A 15,704-nucleotide genomic window follows, 5' to 3' on the forward strand; every position below is an offset into this window, starting at 1 on the left:
GCTTTAAAAACATTTACTGAGGAAGTCTCAACCACTTCACTGGGTAGGGAATTCCATAGATTCACAACCTCTGGGTGAAGAAGTTCCTTCTCAACCCAGTCCTAAATGAACCAACTAGTATAGTTAAAAATGGAAGTTCAGTTTGCCCTGTATTATTGTTTTATTTACTGCTTTCTTTTCTCCATGAAACTGTTATGCAGTTTGAGTTGAATGGATTGGTACCTCAGGCTCCCAGGTCACTAAAGATGGAAACAATTGCTAATTTTTTTTTAAAACTTTCATTAGCCTGTTCAGCAATGTTATTACATACCTTTGAAGGAAGTGGGATTTGAACCTGGGCCTTCTGGGAAACAAAAAAAAAGGTGCTAATTGTGTGCTTTGATAATAAGATACACCTGTATAAAAGTCTGGTCTTAGCATTCAATTTTGGGGACCCAGAGGCTGTTCTGCTGGAGTGGTAGTTTCCCTACCTCTGAGGCTGGAGGCCTGGTTTTAAGTCCCACCTGCTCGACAAGTGTGCCATAACATCTCTTAAAGAGGATGATTAAAAATAACAATTTTGGCGGGGGGAGGGGGAATCCAAGATGGCAGCAATTTAAAAAGATCACTTTGGAGAGTTCTGCGCCGCATTGCAAGCGGGACAAGGTCCTAGCCTGCTCTACCCGGACCACCGTGATATCCTGGGACTCTGGAAAGGTCATGCGGTCCCAGGAAACTGTCAGAGAGCATCTTACCTTGGTTTTCGCCATCCAGGGATGCCAAAGAGGTGAGGAGGTATGTCCAAGGCAGGGCCCACGGCACAGGCTGAAGGATCCTGTGACTCGATTTCTTACCAGGCCTGGGTGAAGGAACTTGTGAAATTTCACGAGATGTTGGGCAAGCAGATAGAGGAGAAGCTGGCCCCGATCTCTATCATGCTGCAGAAGCATGAACAGCAGCTGAGAGAGCTGGAAAATAGGACAGATGAGGTAGAACCTAGAGTCACAGTGGTGGAAGCTGATGCTGGTTCCTCCAAGGATAGGATCCAGGCCCTGGAGAAACAGGTGCGAAATTTGCTTGACCAGGTTGAATATCTCCAGGACTGGGGCAAGAGAAAAAATATTTGGATCGTCCCTCTGCCAGAGGGTAAGGAAGCTAAGTGGAATTTATTGAGGACTGGTTGCCAAAATTCCTTAACTTGGAGGCTGCAATGAGAGGCTTGAAGATTGAGAGGGCTCACCAGGTCATGGCGCAGAGGTCAGGTCTGGACCAACATCATCATGCTATCTTGGTGTGGTTTCATCACTATAGAGATGAGGAGGAAATCATGGAAGCTTCCAGAGTCCTGGGGAAGGATCCAAAGACCCTAGTTTATGAGAGCACTAAGATCATGTTCTTCCAGGACTTCTCAGTAGCGGTGATCCAGAACAGAAAATCCTATGACAGCGTCTAGGGATGACTGAGGGAGCTCAGGATCCAGTACCCTGAGGTATCCGGTGGTGAATCGCATCACCTTAGATGGATCTGTACATCTGTTTGACACGTTGGAGAAGGAAAGAGATTTTGTGGACAAATTAATTTAATCTGAACAATTTAATATGTACAAATAGTAGTGTTGTTTGGGTATGTCTGTGTTTCTTTTTTTTAAAAAAGTGCAAGTCTGGTCAGGACTTTCTTTCTTTTATTGGTAATAATCTGGCCTAAACTATGGTCGGGGACGGTTGGGATGTGCACTTTCAATTTCTAAGTAATACCAAAGGAAGCATGGGGCACTTACCTTTTTTTCCCAAATATTCTTTGTTCAGATTGTTACTTCAAGGTGTATTTTCTTTCTTTTCTGCTTGTGTTTGCGGTGCGGCTCTAGCTAGGAGGAGAGAAACTGGTTGGGATGGCTAGATGCTTACCTATGGGCAATTTGTGCCTGGTTCAGGTATTTAAATGCCCTGGCTGCAGTATTGGCAGCGGTATGAGAAATTGGGTTCTGGGATGTCAGTTTTCACTTGGATCCATGCTTTACAGTAGAAGATTCTCCACAGGGTCCACTCGGCTCTGGATAGTTTGTCAAAATTTGACCAGGGGTATCTTCAACACGTCCCAGGTGTAAGGTTGGTACAGGCACTCTTACCCATTGTCTCTGGTCCTGTGATAGGCTTCAAACATACTTGAGCACTGTGGCAGGTGCAGTGGAGGCATTTTGGGTGTTAGGATGGAGAAGGGCCCAACTTCTCTTCTTCTTGGCCTGCCCAGTATATTCCCTGTAGATGCACATAAGAAAACAACTTTTCAACATCCTCACTTTCTGCACAAGAAAGAATGTGTTGTTAGGTTGAGTATCCAAAAACACACCCCCACCACCCCCCAGGCTGTCGGGTTGGCGGCATATTCCCTTGGATTTTCTCACCAGTATGGTACACCTCAAAACTGAGAATTTCTACAAGACATGGCAGCCCTTTTTGGAATATCTGGACACAGATTTGTCTGCCACACTAATACAGGCTTTTATTTAGCATTATAAAGCACAATAACAATTGTGCTTTAAAAGTCCAATATCCAGAGATGGGGACCTGCAAACGTATGAATAGGTGAAAATTAATGTTCGTGATATTCGAGAGCTAGTGTTTTGTTTGGCTGAGTTGTATTATTGTTATTTATTAGTTCGTTGTTAGTTATTATTTATTTAGTTAAGTATCTGGGGTTTTTATATTTATACATTTGTACATGAGGGCAGTTTGGGATTTTTACATTTGTATTGTTTTGAATTCTATTATTTTGTATTTGTTGTAATATTTAAAAATCAATTTTTTTCGTAAAAAATATATTTTAAAAAGCAGCAATTTTGGACCCAATTGCTGATTATCATAATTCAACCTTGTGGAGCATTAGGTTCAGCTGTTTGGCTTAGATCCTGTCTTTCACTAAATGTTGTCAGAGGCTTTTCTTTCATCTTGCGATCCCATCTTGACCTTTTCATGCCTGACATATCTGGAGACAATTTTTTTTAACCAATTTTTGTCAGAATCTCATCCTTTGAGCAAAATATTGAACATTTAAGTAACAATTCCAGTAGTCAAAATGAGTAACCAGAAAGAAAGTATATTTGTATGGATGGTACCATTTGCTTTTGTAAGACGGAATTTGACAAGTTATTTTCCTTTTATTAAAACCTTCCAATAAAGATATAATGCCTTATCTGTATCATCTGTCAGGGCAAATCTTCCAATAAAGTGTAGCACGATACACTGACAAAATAGCTACTGAGATCTGTCAGACTCCTATCTCTGACAATTTTAACTAACTTTTTAAGGAAAGAGTTATGGGGTTGTTTTTTTGAAATTACCATTGTCATCAGTTATACAATCAATATGTGCTTCAATCCTTTGGTCCTACCTCAATTGCTTATTTTCGACTGTAAGAATATTTGTTTCAAAACCATAATTTAAAAGTGAGCGCATGTGACCTGTTTGTAACTGTTCCCTCTTTGTACAGGCTCTCAAGGATTCAAACCTGGATGGAATCGTGCTGAACCTGTGTACAAAAAAGGCGGAAAGAATAAGAAGCTGAAATTGAAACGCATCAAGCAGCAGGAATTGTCTGACAGTGCTCCGTCTCACACCAACCATCATACACCATCTTCCTGGTCCCCGTCCACTGTCTCTCAGAGTAGATATTCAGCTTTACCATTTACAACAGTTTTGCCACCCATTCAACTGCCAGTATTTTCTCCCCATGGAGGAATGCCTCCTACCACTGACCCTTCTCTGTCCAATTTTGAAAATGCCCAGGGTATTCACTGTACCACACAGCCTCCAGCATACTCTGCACCCCTGGTAACCCCTATGGTAGCATTTGTGCTTCCTAATTACATGCTGCCTCAGATGAATGACAGTGTGCACCAGCCCTTCTTTGCAAGTCAGGCACCATTCCCTTCACAATCTGCCTTTTTACCACAGACGCCGTTTCCTGCACAGACTCCATTCCAGTCTCAGCCACAGTTTGCATCACAACGTTATGATCCACCAGGAGAAAGTGAGAAGGCAGCTGCACCAGAATCTCGAGGTGCCCCATCGTGCTGCTGTACTCCACAGTCAGTAGGCCCTCAAGGCCACACTTCCCCTCCATTATTCCAGTCCAGGTGCAGTTCGCCTTTACAGCTAAATCTGCTGCAGCTGGAAGAAATGCCCAAATCATCAGAAGGAATTGCAGTTGTTGGACTTGTAGGTGGAAGTGGATCAATGGTTGATGGAGGAGGGATGAACAATACTCCCAATATTGAGAATGTGGACATTGTAAAAGATGAAGCAAAACTGGTAAATGACTTATAAGTTGAAAACATATAAGATATTTCATTAACAATGTGGATTTTTGAGAGTTTTGTTTTAAAGACTTAAGTATCTCAAAACGTTTTTCTTCTTGTTGATATCAATATTTTGCAGTGTGAGTTCCAAATTTTAAAGGAAATGCTGAATACATTAAACAGTCAGCCAAACCTAATGTGCAAAATTCTTACCAGTGGCAGAATTTTTATTTAAAGTAGAATAGAGGAGGCAAGAAAAATAGAAACTGGTTCAATCAGCCAAAGGTCACATTGACCCAAAGATATCTGTTGCCTTTGGATGAGAGAAAATAAAAAGGTGAAAAATGCTCTGAATCTTAAAGTCTCAGTCAGAGTTTTGTTTTTCTAAAATGCTGATTCTGAAAACTGGAAAGGATATGGCAATGTATGATCAGATAATTCTTTGGGTTTTTTCAATCCAATTCTTAAATGGTTTACAGAAATTCAAAGAAAAATGAAAGTATCATGTGAAATGTTTGTATTTGACAATCCCCACAGGAAGCTTTGGATACACCCTCTTCTATTCAATAGTCCTGAGTGTAGACTAAGTATTTGTTATTAATAAACACATTCCTTCAGCTTTGACTTTTCCTTCAATTCAGTCCTGTTACCATGCTTGTCTTAATGTAATCCAACATTCTGGAACTTCCTGGCAATGTCATTGTCATTCCCTGTTTAAATATAAATCATCTAAAATAGTCAGTGGGAACAAATGTGAGCAAATAAATTGCAAAGTTTCATTTAAAAATGCTTAGAAAGATTTACAATTTCGTAATGACAAAATTTATGTTTTACACTTTACCTCACCTGGAAGTGCAGGTTTTTCTACTTTGGTTTGATATGAAATGTAAAATATGAAAGTTTTTTTAAAATGGCAACGAAGCTAACTCTAAAATGTCAAGAGGCAAATCTGTTTCTTCCCCTACCTCACATCCCTTACCATAACCAAAGCCACTGTTGTAATTTAGAGATAAAAAAACAAAAGTGAGGTAGGGGAAGAAACAGATTTGCCTCTTGACATTTTAGAGTTAGCTTTGTTGCCATTTTTAAAAAACTTTCATATTTTACATTTCATATCAAACCAAAGTAGAAAAACCTGCACTTCCAAACTTTGAAATTTTGCTTTCCTCTGTTTGTCCACTCACTTAATTTGCCACAGTGCACTGTGCCTCCTAACGTTGTGTCATCTGCAAACTTAGAAGCCTTTTCTTTAACAAAGACGCTGATTTTATTTGATAGCAATCTGAGGTCTTAGTCTAGGTCTCTGGTGAACACCAATCATTACGTCCTGCCTATTGGTATTTTTTCCTTTAACAACTGCATTCAACTTTCTCTATCACCGCATTGCAAACCTTGCAAACTTGAGAGGCTTGGAAAAATGAGGACTTTTTTCACTGTTGCAGAACTCCTGAGGGAGGGAAACTTAGAAACTGTTAGACATTGAGATGACAATTTGGGTTTAAATTAATATCCTAATGTCTATTGAGATGGATAAATATAAAGTTAAAATTAGTACTAAAAGTGGAAAGGAAGAAGTTAACTCTTTCCAAGGGAACATTAATTTTATCAATGCATAGGATGCTTTGCAAGTGACGATTGAGATTGCGTTGATGATGAGATTAAGAAGGAATTGAGACAGCACCAGTTGGGTGCAAGGAACTATTCTATAAAATACCCCATGTGTGCTGAGTTGCAATGTTACATTGGACATTTTGGGGACAAGAAGAGTGCAGTGACTTTCATTACTATATACAAATTGGTGAAGAATCTTATGTTTTATTTGATTAATGGTTAGTTGTTTTGGGGTTTTTTCATGATGTTACTGTCCTTTTAAAATTAATCATTTTGCTCCTTAAATTGGAAAGAAGTGAAGAATGTACTCTTCCTGAAAAACACTATATTCCTGAAATATGCAAAGGAGGGGAGTGTATTCCAATTCTATAGCATTGCAGTAGTCTTTGCAGCTGCTACTGGATCTGAAAGTACAACAGTATTTGCCCTGTATGCTAGCATTGGTCACAGATCTGAACACGTCCAAGCATTTTTGTGTATTCGGGTCTTGACTAAAACTTTTCTATTCCTTTGGTTTTGGGGAAATGCCAGTCTTTTGAGTTGGCTAAGTCTAGACCTCTGTGAACACTGTGTTCAGGGCTAATAACTTACAAGATAGCAAAACCAGATTGCAGAATTTAAAATGTGAGTTTTTAAATGTATGCACATTTGCCCATTTTTGTAGTGTAAGCATGTGGGTCACATGCTGTACAATAGTATGCATTCAGTGTGAAATATGTTCCGCTGAATACTGTGGCTGTTGCTGCGGTTTGAAATGTTATTCATAAAATGAATGGCTCCAAGAGGCTCAATATTTATGAATGAATTTGTTGTGTTTTGTTTTCTGAAGGCTGTATCACCTGATGAACCTCAGAACAGTGATGCTCACTCCACTTCCACTGACCTATTGGATCTATTACTTCAGGATTCACTATCAGGCACTGGATCTGCAGGCTCAGGGAGTGCCAGATCAACAGCCTCAGGCTCTTCAGGCTCTCCTTCGAATGGATGTGGAATGTCAGGAACTGACACAGGTATTAAAGAAGTAATTGTTTCTACTTCTAGCAGAGTTTTTACATTTGTTTTGTTCAATCAAAGCTTAGGAATAACTACCGACAGTGTTCCTTCCTAATCTGCCTTACTAAAAGTCAAAAATAATACAAGCATGTGTCAATTCACTAGTACATTTAATTTGATGCACTAAATTACAATAGTAGACAGGCAGGAGGCTGGAAGAACACAGCAGGCTGGGCAGCATCAGGATATGGAGAAGTCGATGTTTCTGGTGTAACCCTTCTTTAGAACTGAAGAAGGGTTACATCCGAAAAATTGCCTTCTCCACCTCCTGATGCTGCTTCGCTTGCTGTGTTCTTCCAGCCTCCTGCTTGTCTATCTTAGATTCTAGTTAAAATCCACACATCACCAGGTTATAGTCCAACAGGTTTAATTAGAAGCACACAAGCCTTCAGAGAATCGCTCCTTCATCAGGTGGTAGTGGAGGGCTCAATCCTAACACACAGAATTTATAGCAAAAATTTACAGTGTGATGTAACTGAAATTATACATTGAGAAATAGATTCCAGTATTTGCCGATTTTGTTTTTTATCTTTAAATTACAACAGTGGCTTTGGTTATGGTAAGGGATGTGAGGTAGTATGGCTCCCCTCTTTTCCAACACCTCGTTCGACTATAACTTTTAAATTCAAAAGGTTTGGTTTGGCAGTTCACTGAGTATCAGTGTGCTGTGACACAGAAACATTATGTTTAATTTTTTAAAAGTAAAATCATCATATATGTGTATTTACCAGGTTGAAGGTACGTGCACCCTTGAAGTTTAAACCACCCAAATTTGGAATGGGAGGATAGATTAAACATGTTAAAGTCTTGTCAGTTTAACGAAATCCAGCTATTGAAGTTTGATGTCTTGTCTCGCTGCAGACTTGATTATCTTTCTGGGTTTGACATTGGTGTGGTCTATTTAGCTGTTCTACAGGTGTCAGTAGTTGCTGGGTTGAGTTCTTTTATATGCCACAGGCTTGCAAGTTGGATGTAGAGAGAGAGAGAAGGACCCATGTAAGGCAACCAGAAAATGCTGGAGAAACTCAGCAGGTCTGACAGCATCTGTGGAGAGAAAAGCAGAATTAACATTATTTATTTTGCTTTCTTCACAGATGCTGCCAGACCTGCTGAGTTTCTCCAGCATTTTCTGTGCTTGCTTTAGCTTTTTAGCATCCACAGTATTTTGCTTTTATTTGACCCACACAGGGATCTTTCATCTTTACTGCTTTATTTGTTTGTGCTGTACTTAGAGGGTTAAGTGGCTTTATATTTATACTTCTTCCTCCAACTGACCAAATTATCCCAAATATGGTTGTAGTGTAGTGGATTTCATTTGCACAGTTTACATGGTTAGATGATGTCTGGAGAAATTCCTTTCACAGCTGAGTCCTGGTTTCTAAGTGATATATGACCTATTTAATTCTCTACCTTGTTCATTTGCTGCCCTCTCTGTTTTTGGAATATTCACTGTTTCAATAAAGTTCATCATTAGTTGCATCAAGTTGATTATGCAAGTGATTATCTGGATGTTTTCCTAATGGAATAGGAGATAGCCCCATTCATACTTCTTCTTCAAGGTAACCGTTCTTAGTTAGGCTTTAATGACAGGGTGTCTCCATTTGGTGGCTTTGGAATTTGAAAGCACAGTGTGGCAAATGTTTGACCCAGGTTGTGATGTCAAATTGTTTGAAGGTGGGTTTATGCTTTTTAAAAACTCAACCAGTAAATTCATAATAATTTTTTATAAAGCATAATCCAAGATTTCAAAGACACCTCAAAGCTGTAATATATTTTGGGCTTTCCTGTAGTTTAAAACGTTTACATAGATATGCAAGTTTTCTTTTAAACTTATGGGTGAAAAGAGTGATGTTTATTCTGTTATAGAGAAACTTGGACATAACTGTTGAAACGTTTTTGTGTGAAAACCTCAGTCTGGGCATTCAGGGTGACTGCCTGGATAGATTCTGGGAATCCTGCTTCCATTCCAGAGCCTCCAGTTTTCACCAGGGTGGGTCAAGAATACAGAATGTGATTCTGCAAAGTGCAAGAAGTGCAGCATTTGTCTTTTTGATTTTGATCTCATCACCGTTCATTGTGCTAGATCTGCTTGACAAGTGAAACTAGGACTTGTATGCAGTTTTCTTTCAATTTGGTATATTCACCACTGACAATGTGGCCTGCTTTACATTTGGGGAGATAAAATTGGGCGACCACTTTGTGAACCATCTCTGCTCAATCTGCAAACGTCGACTCGAGTATCCACTGACCTGTTTAATTCTCTACCTTGTTCATTTGCTGCCCTCTCTGTTTTTGGAATATTCACTGTTTCAATGAAGTTCATCATTAGTTTGACTCATCAGTTCAGTTAGGCACTCCACAGACTTCTGGACTGTATGTTGAATTCACCAATTTCAAATCAACTCTTGTCTCTCTTTCATTGCATAGTGCAATCTAAATCTTGCTTTTCCTTCTTGTTCATTTCATCTGCTATTCACATCTTCTCTGAATGCTTTTTTTTGTTTATTTACTTGTCTTTTGGCTATAGACAACTAACATTTTTGTCATTTAATGTCTCCCATCTTTCACCCTATCACAGACATCCCCCTTTTGTCCCCTGTCTCCTGTTTCACTTGTGTAGAAGACCGATTGCATTTCTAACATGTCTCTTTCCACAGATGTTGAATTGCTGAATATTTCTGGTATTTTCAGTTTTTATCTCAGATTTCTACCATGTTTCTATTTGTTTAGTTTAACCTCTGACTATTTTCCTTCACTAAATTGAGACTTTTTTAAAAAATCATTATTAGGAAGCAGTCATCTAAGTAACACCAGTAAATATTTTGGAAGCATTGATTCCTCGGAGAATGACCACAAGTCAAAACTCGGAAACTCCAAGAAGACTGACCACCTCACTAATTGTGTACTCCAGGACCCAGTCTGGCTCTCAATGTCAAATATAGATGAAAGAACAATGATGACCTACCAACTTCCATCCAGGTGAGTACTGAAACTCCAGCAGGAGAATTTTTTGTCGATTAAAGACCCTAAGAAATAGGAACAGGAGTAGGCCTTTCAGCCTGTCAAGCCTGCTCCACCATTCAGTAGGCCCATGGCTGATCCAACATTCCTCATATCCACTTGCCCGCGTTTTGCCCATAACTCTCAATTTCACTGACTGACCAAGAATCTATGGATCTCAGCTTTAAAGATACACAAGGACTCCGCTTCACAGTTCTCAATGAGAAGGAATTCCAAAACTACTCAATCCACTGAGAAATAAATTAATGCCACTTTAAACTATATTCCTAATCAACCCTGTTCAAATATGTTATTACACACCCTTGGGACTTGAACCCAGGTCTTCTTGTTCAGGGGTAAGGACACTATTATTGTGCCACAGAAGAGCACTTCTGACATTTCTTTATTCTGAGCCTTTTTCTTATAGCTCTCTACTTTCTCATGGGAGGAAGCACCCTCCCAGCATTTATCCTGTGAGGTCCCTTATGAATCATATGTTTTACTGAGTTCAACTCTCATTCTTCTAAGCTCTAGTGAGTGGAGTCACACCTGTTTAACCTTTGCTCATAAGCTAATCCCTCTGTGTCAGGGATCATCCTTGTTAACCTTCTCTGAACTGCTTCCAATGAAATGATATCTTTCCTTAAGTAAGGGGACCAAAACTGTTCGCACAACTTCGGAGGTGGTCTCACCAGCACCTTGTACAGTTGCAGTAAGACTTCCACACTCTCATATTCCAGCCCCCTTGAAATAAGGACCAGAATTCCATTAGCCTTCCTGATTACAGGCTGCACCTACGTGCTAGGTTTTTTTCTAAACGTACAAATACCCCCAAGACCCTTTGTGTTGCAGCTTTTCTCCATTTAAATAATATTCTCTTCTTTTGTTCTCCCTTCCAAAATGAACCAATTCACGTTTTCCCACATTTTACTCCATTTGCCAACTTTTTGTCCACTAACTTAACCTATCACAATCTCTCTGTAAGCCATATATGTCCATCTTGCAATCTGCCATTCCAGCTATTTTTGTGTCATATGCAAATTTGGCAACCGTATATAGCCTCCTTTCTCCATGTCATTAATATATATTGTAAACAGTTGTGGTCCCAGCGTTGATCCCTGTGGAATCCCACCAGCCACAGGTCACCAACCTGAAAAAGCACCCCTTATCTCCACTCATTGTTTTTTGCCCATGTGCCAATTCTCTACCATGCCAATTTGGTATTTCTGACATCTTGGGTTCTTATGACTTAACCTTTGTGAGATATTTTGTAGAACACCTTCTGGAAATTCAAATAAAAAACATCTACTGGTTCCTCTCTATCCACTCTGGTTGAGTCTTCCTCAAAAAACTTCTAATAAGTTAGTCATACATGATTTCCCTTTCATAAAACCATGATGATTCTGCTTGATTGGATTATGATTGTTGTTACACTAATCCATATGTTTTCAATGTTACTGTATCTTGTGACTTTAATTCTGTTTGGCCACTCCCTTGCATCAGATTGAATGATATTGGCTGGTATCAAAATTCTGCTCTGATCATCACAAAGTCTGTGCATTGACACACTGAGAGGAATAATGGCTTCTGTGCAATATTCTACTTAATTAAACTACATCAGAAGTGATTCCACTTGTTTATTAACAAGCTGCCTTTGGCCAGTAGCTTGTTAAGAAACATAGCTAAGGAATAAATAAAGAACTCCTGTTTATAACCAATTAGCATATTGACCATTCATTGGCATACAGTTGACCAATTATCTTGGTTAATACTTCCTGCCTCTAGCCTGTAAAGATGAACCTTTTTTTTGAAAGGCTGCATTTGCAAGCACGCAGCAGTATTCAGAGTAACAACAAAATCTCTGGAATAAAATAGTAATAAAGAATGTTAAACATCCAACAGACGCCTAAAAGCTCAAAACTATTCATGACAATGTATATCTGTGAAGAGGGCAAAACTTAAAAGTTGAATTTTTACACATCAACCGTATATTGCACATGTGTAATATGTCAGCACACATTTCCTTTGTGAAAGGCACACACCTGCATTGGAGCTGCAAGGAATAAGGTAATTTCTGAAACTTATAAACAGAAATCAGAACCTGAAGCAGCTGTACTCTGTTGCAGAGAACATTAACAAGAAGGCTAATTCCTGTACTGAAAGCATAAGAAATGGATTAACCTAACACATGTTTGATTCCGCTTTCTTTTGCATGGTTGAGGTAGATTTACAACATAAGATCTGAAAAGACTGCTAACGAATTTTCAGTGCTTCAGAGAAACACCCTGTGCTTATTACACTTGACTTCCTTAAAATGAAAATCAGGTGGTCTCCATAACAGGCAGCTAGTTCACGAGGCCAGCTTCACACTGGGCTGACAAATTGAAAGTCTGGCCATTGTCTCTTGACTGTAACAGGATCACCTTAGTGTTTCAAAGCATTACCATATTGGAAGGAAAAGTGTCAGTGAAATCCATTTTCGTCCTTAGGGTGTAAAAAGTTGGAATTGCCCGTGTATGCTGGATGGGATTTTTTTATAATGTGGTCTCCATAATACAACACTAAGCAATGTAGTTTATATTCCTGCGCTTTCTCTTAAATTTCTCTTTTTCATTGTTGGTGGGGACTCATGCAGCTGTTTAAGTCACAGTTTAATTTGTTAATAGTGGTGACATCAGACACAAGTGATCTCATCACTCAACATGTCTACATGTCAGACTCCCCACATCGAAATTAGGAGCTGATTTTTAAAAAAAATATATATTTTCCCCTCTCACCATTCCAAGCCTTTAGCTGGTGAACTCTTTTTCTGGTGCTCCAATCTTTGGGTGAGATAACAGATTCTGTACTAGGGATTAAATCAGTATTAATCTGCTAGGGCAGTGTGTTCCTGGCAATGGTTAAATAATTGTTTCCTGAATGCATTTCTCCAAAGAATAAAAGTTACCTGGTGGTAAGTGTGAGACAGTACAATAGTCTAATTTTGGGCTTCAGGTTATATCGAAGAGGCAGCACCACATTGAGTATTTTATAACTCTCTGAACTCCCTCTGCGACAAGAGAGTAATTTTCCAATCATTCCCTGCTATCAGTAAAATAAATGTTTTATATACAAAGGGTTGCTGATTTATGATCTGCTTTGTGCCTACATAAGTGGTTAGAGTTGTACTGTTGATTTGTCCTCCATGTTATCAAATAATTCTTGTACATAAAGGTAAGGACGTTGCTAATTATGCCAGGTGTTGTGGAGATAATCATATTGAATATAGGTACGTTCTGTTTTAGTATATACTTTTTTAAAATAGTGTGCCTTATTTATATTGCTAACTTGAGAGAGCAACCTAGCAACAAAGTTTTATTCTGAATTTAGGGTCTGAAATTTAGCTAAGGAAGATGAGACTTCAAATGGCAAGTTGGGCATGTTAGGTAAGGAAAATACATGAAAGGACTGTCAATGACTAGTGTTTAAATGTAGGACATAGGAGCAGGAGTAGGCCATTCAGTCCTTACAGCCTGCTCAACCGTTCAGAATGATCATGGCTGATCATCCAACTTAGTACTCTGTTCCTGCTTCTTCCCCATAAAGGCCTGCAATAGATGTACATTTCTCTCCGGCACAAACACCCAAAGGGAAAGAGGATTCAAACAAAAAGTTAAAGATTGCATTAGATCAAAGCAAGTGGTTTATAGGAATGCCAGAAATAGTAGTAAACACTGCCCAATGCACCATAATCACTTCACTAACCTACCAATCGTCTATAAAAATCAACCCATAAAATACATGTATAGTTTCACCTCCCCCTCGGTTGCTTCAGGTATTGGGAAGTAAATAACAAAGTACAACATCAAAGCTTCATGGATGTGTTCAGGTACGCTTACAGAAAATGCTTCAGTATTGCAACACTGATTAGTATTATTAGTTCATGTAAAGTTAATGTTCCCATCTAAATTTTTTTTGTCTTTGGAGCAAAAACTTATATCAACTGAAAGGCTGGGTTATAAACTAATAAGTGAAGCATCACTTATGAGGATTGAATATGGCAATTAAAGCAATGGATTGTGACTTCCGCTTCCCCTCTGTTGACATATGCAAATTTCTATTGGTCATCTTGTTGAGAGTGCTTTGATTTGTGTGTTAAGTATAATTGTCTCTAATGGGTTTACTTTCAGTACTTTTTTATGCAGTTTTATTCAGAAATGCAATTAGCATGCTAATCATAATTGTTCCAACTTTAGGGACATTGAAACTGTTTTAAAAGAAGACCGAGAAAAGCTGAAAATGATGCAGAGAAATCAACCAAAATTCACAGAGGATCAAAAAAAGGAACTCTACGAGGTTTTCCCTTGGTTTAAGACAAATATACTGCTAAAAACCTTTGATAACACAGTAAGTATTGCACAGTTTTCCAAGTTTTCCAAATCCAAATTTCCTCTCCTGGCACCAGGAGTAAATTATGTCCTCATCCATTTTCTTACCTGTCCGTAGTCTCAGATAAAGCATAGTATGCCATCATTTCAGTATGATTCCCTCTTTCCTGTCCCAATTATATATTTTAAATCCAAACACACAAGATCCAATCATTCACTACATTATTAAGCTACCTTACTATTGAAACAATTAGCAAGTTTTGAGAAGATTTGTAGCTCAGGTTGAAGTTTTGGACGTAGGTTTGAAACAATTGTTAGATTCTGGAGGGAGATTCTTGGTTTTAGGGCTAAATTTAAATGCAGAAGTAAAATATATCCAAAAGAAAAACAAAGGTTACAAAACGCAGCTTCATAACTCTGCAAGCATCTTGCAGCCGGAGGCCCTGAAAATGGCAGGTGCAGCACTTCTAGCTCCTTCCAGCATGGTGCCCAGTGCTAGAACGGTGCTCATGTGGATGCCATTTGTGTACCAGAAACTTTCACAGTGCCGGTTGTGACAATAAGCAACGGATTTGAAAATTGCTTCACCTGAACAGGTTTGAGAGACCTGTGACACATTTTCAAAAGTTCCATTGAAAATATGATTGCAGCAGTTGTAACGATTTCATTTAATATCAAATTGAGTGCTGTAGAAAATGATTAGATTACTTACAGTATGGAAAGAGGCCCTTCGGCCCAACAAGTCCACACCGACCCGCTGAAGCGCAACCCACCCAGACCCATTCCCTACATTTACGCCTTCACCTAAAACTACGGGCAATTTAGCATGGCCAATTCACCTAACCTGCACATTTTTGGACAGTGGGAGGAAACCGGAGAATCCGGACGAAACCCACGCAGACTTGGGGAGAATGTGCAAGCTCAACACAGACAGTTGCCTGAGGCAGGAATTGAACCCTGGTCTCTGGCACTGTGAGGCAGCAGTGCTAACCACTGAGCCACCGTGCCACCCTCCTAAAATGCCTACAAGTCTACTTGTACTTTCTTTAATGGACACATTTTATGACAGTGCTCCAGTTTGGTAGCTGTACTTGAGTTTGTGGACAAATATGTTTGAAATTCAGTTGTTAATAAAGCTTCCCTTCTAGGTCTTGCCAAGCTGAAGGTTAGCCTTTGAAGTACAAGCCTTTAATCTAAAATGCTGTTTCATCACCAAAAACATTGAGCCTTGAATAGAGTATAAACATTCTTTCTTTCAAGTTATTTTTAACAAAGTATAATCTGAAGTTTCCAAGCACTGACTGGTAGTTTCTGCCACTTGGTTACTGATTCAGATTAAAATTTGCCATCTTTTGCGACTTCCTTTTTTGAAAAGAAAGCACCAGTGAAAAGTAATA

General features: G+C 39.0%; 1 protein-coding gene across 5 annotated transcripts in view; it reads left to right on the plus strand.

Annotated features, from left to right (window-relative positions):
- The window catches only part of LOC140479038 (period circadian protein homolog 2-like), an 88,724-nt gene that overhangs the window by 64,987 nt on the left and 8,033 nt on the right, over window positions 1–15,704 (plus strand). For all 5 annotated transcript variants that reach the window (XM_072572824.1, XM_072572821.1, XM_072572825.1 and 2 more), the window contains 4 exons: window positions 3,466–4,286; window positions 6,714–6,897; window positions 9,730–9,919; window positions 14,176–14,326. In XM_072572824.1, the coding sequence (XP_072428925.1) occupies window positions 3,466–4,286; window positions 6,714–6,897; window positions 9,730–9,919; window positions 14,176–14,326 (1,346 nt within the window). The remainder of the gene's footprint in view (window positions 1–3,465; window positions 4,287–6,713; window positions 6,898–9,729; window positions 9,920–14,175; window positions 14,327–15,704) is intronic.

The sequence above is a fragment of the Chiloscyllium punctatum genome, chromosome 6 (genome assembly GCF_047496795.1).
Source record: "Chiloscyllium punctatum isolate Juve2018m chromosome 6, sChiPun1.3, whole genome shotgun sequence".
In the NCBI taxonomy this organism is placed as follows: Eukaryota; Metazoa; Chordata; class Chondrichthyes; order Orectolobiformes; family Hemiscylliidae; genus Chiloscyllium; species Chiloscyllium punctatum.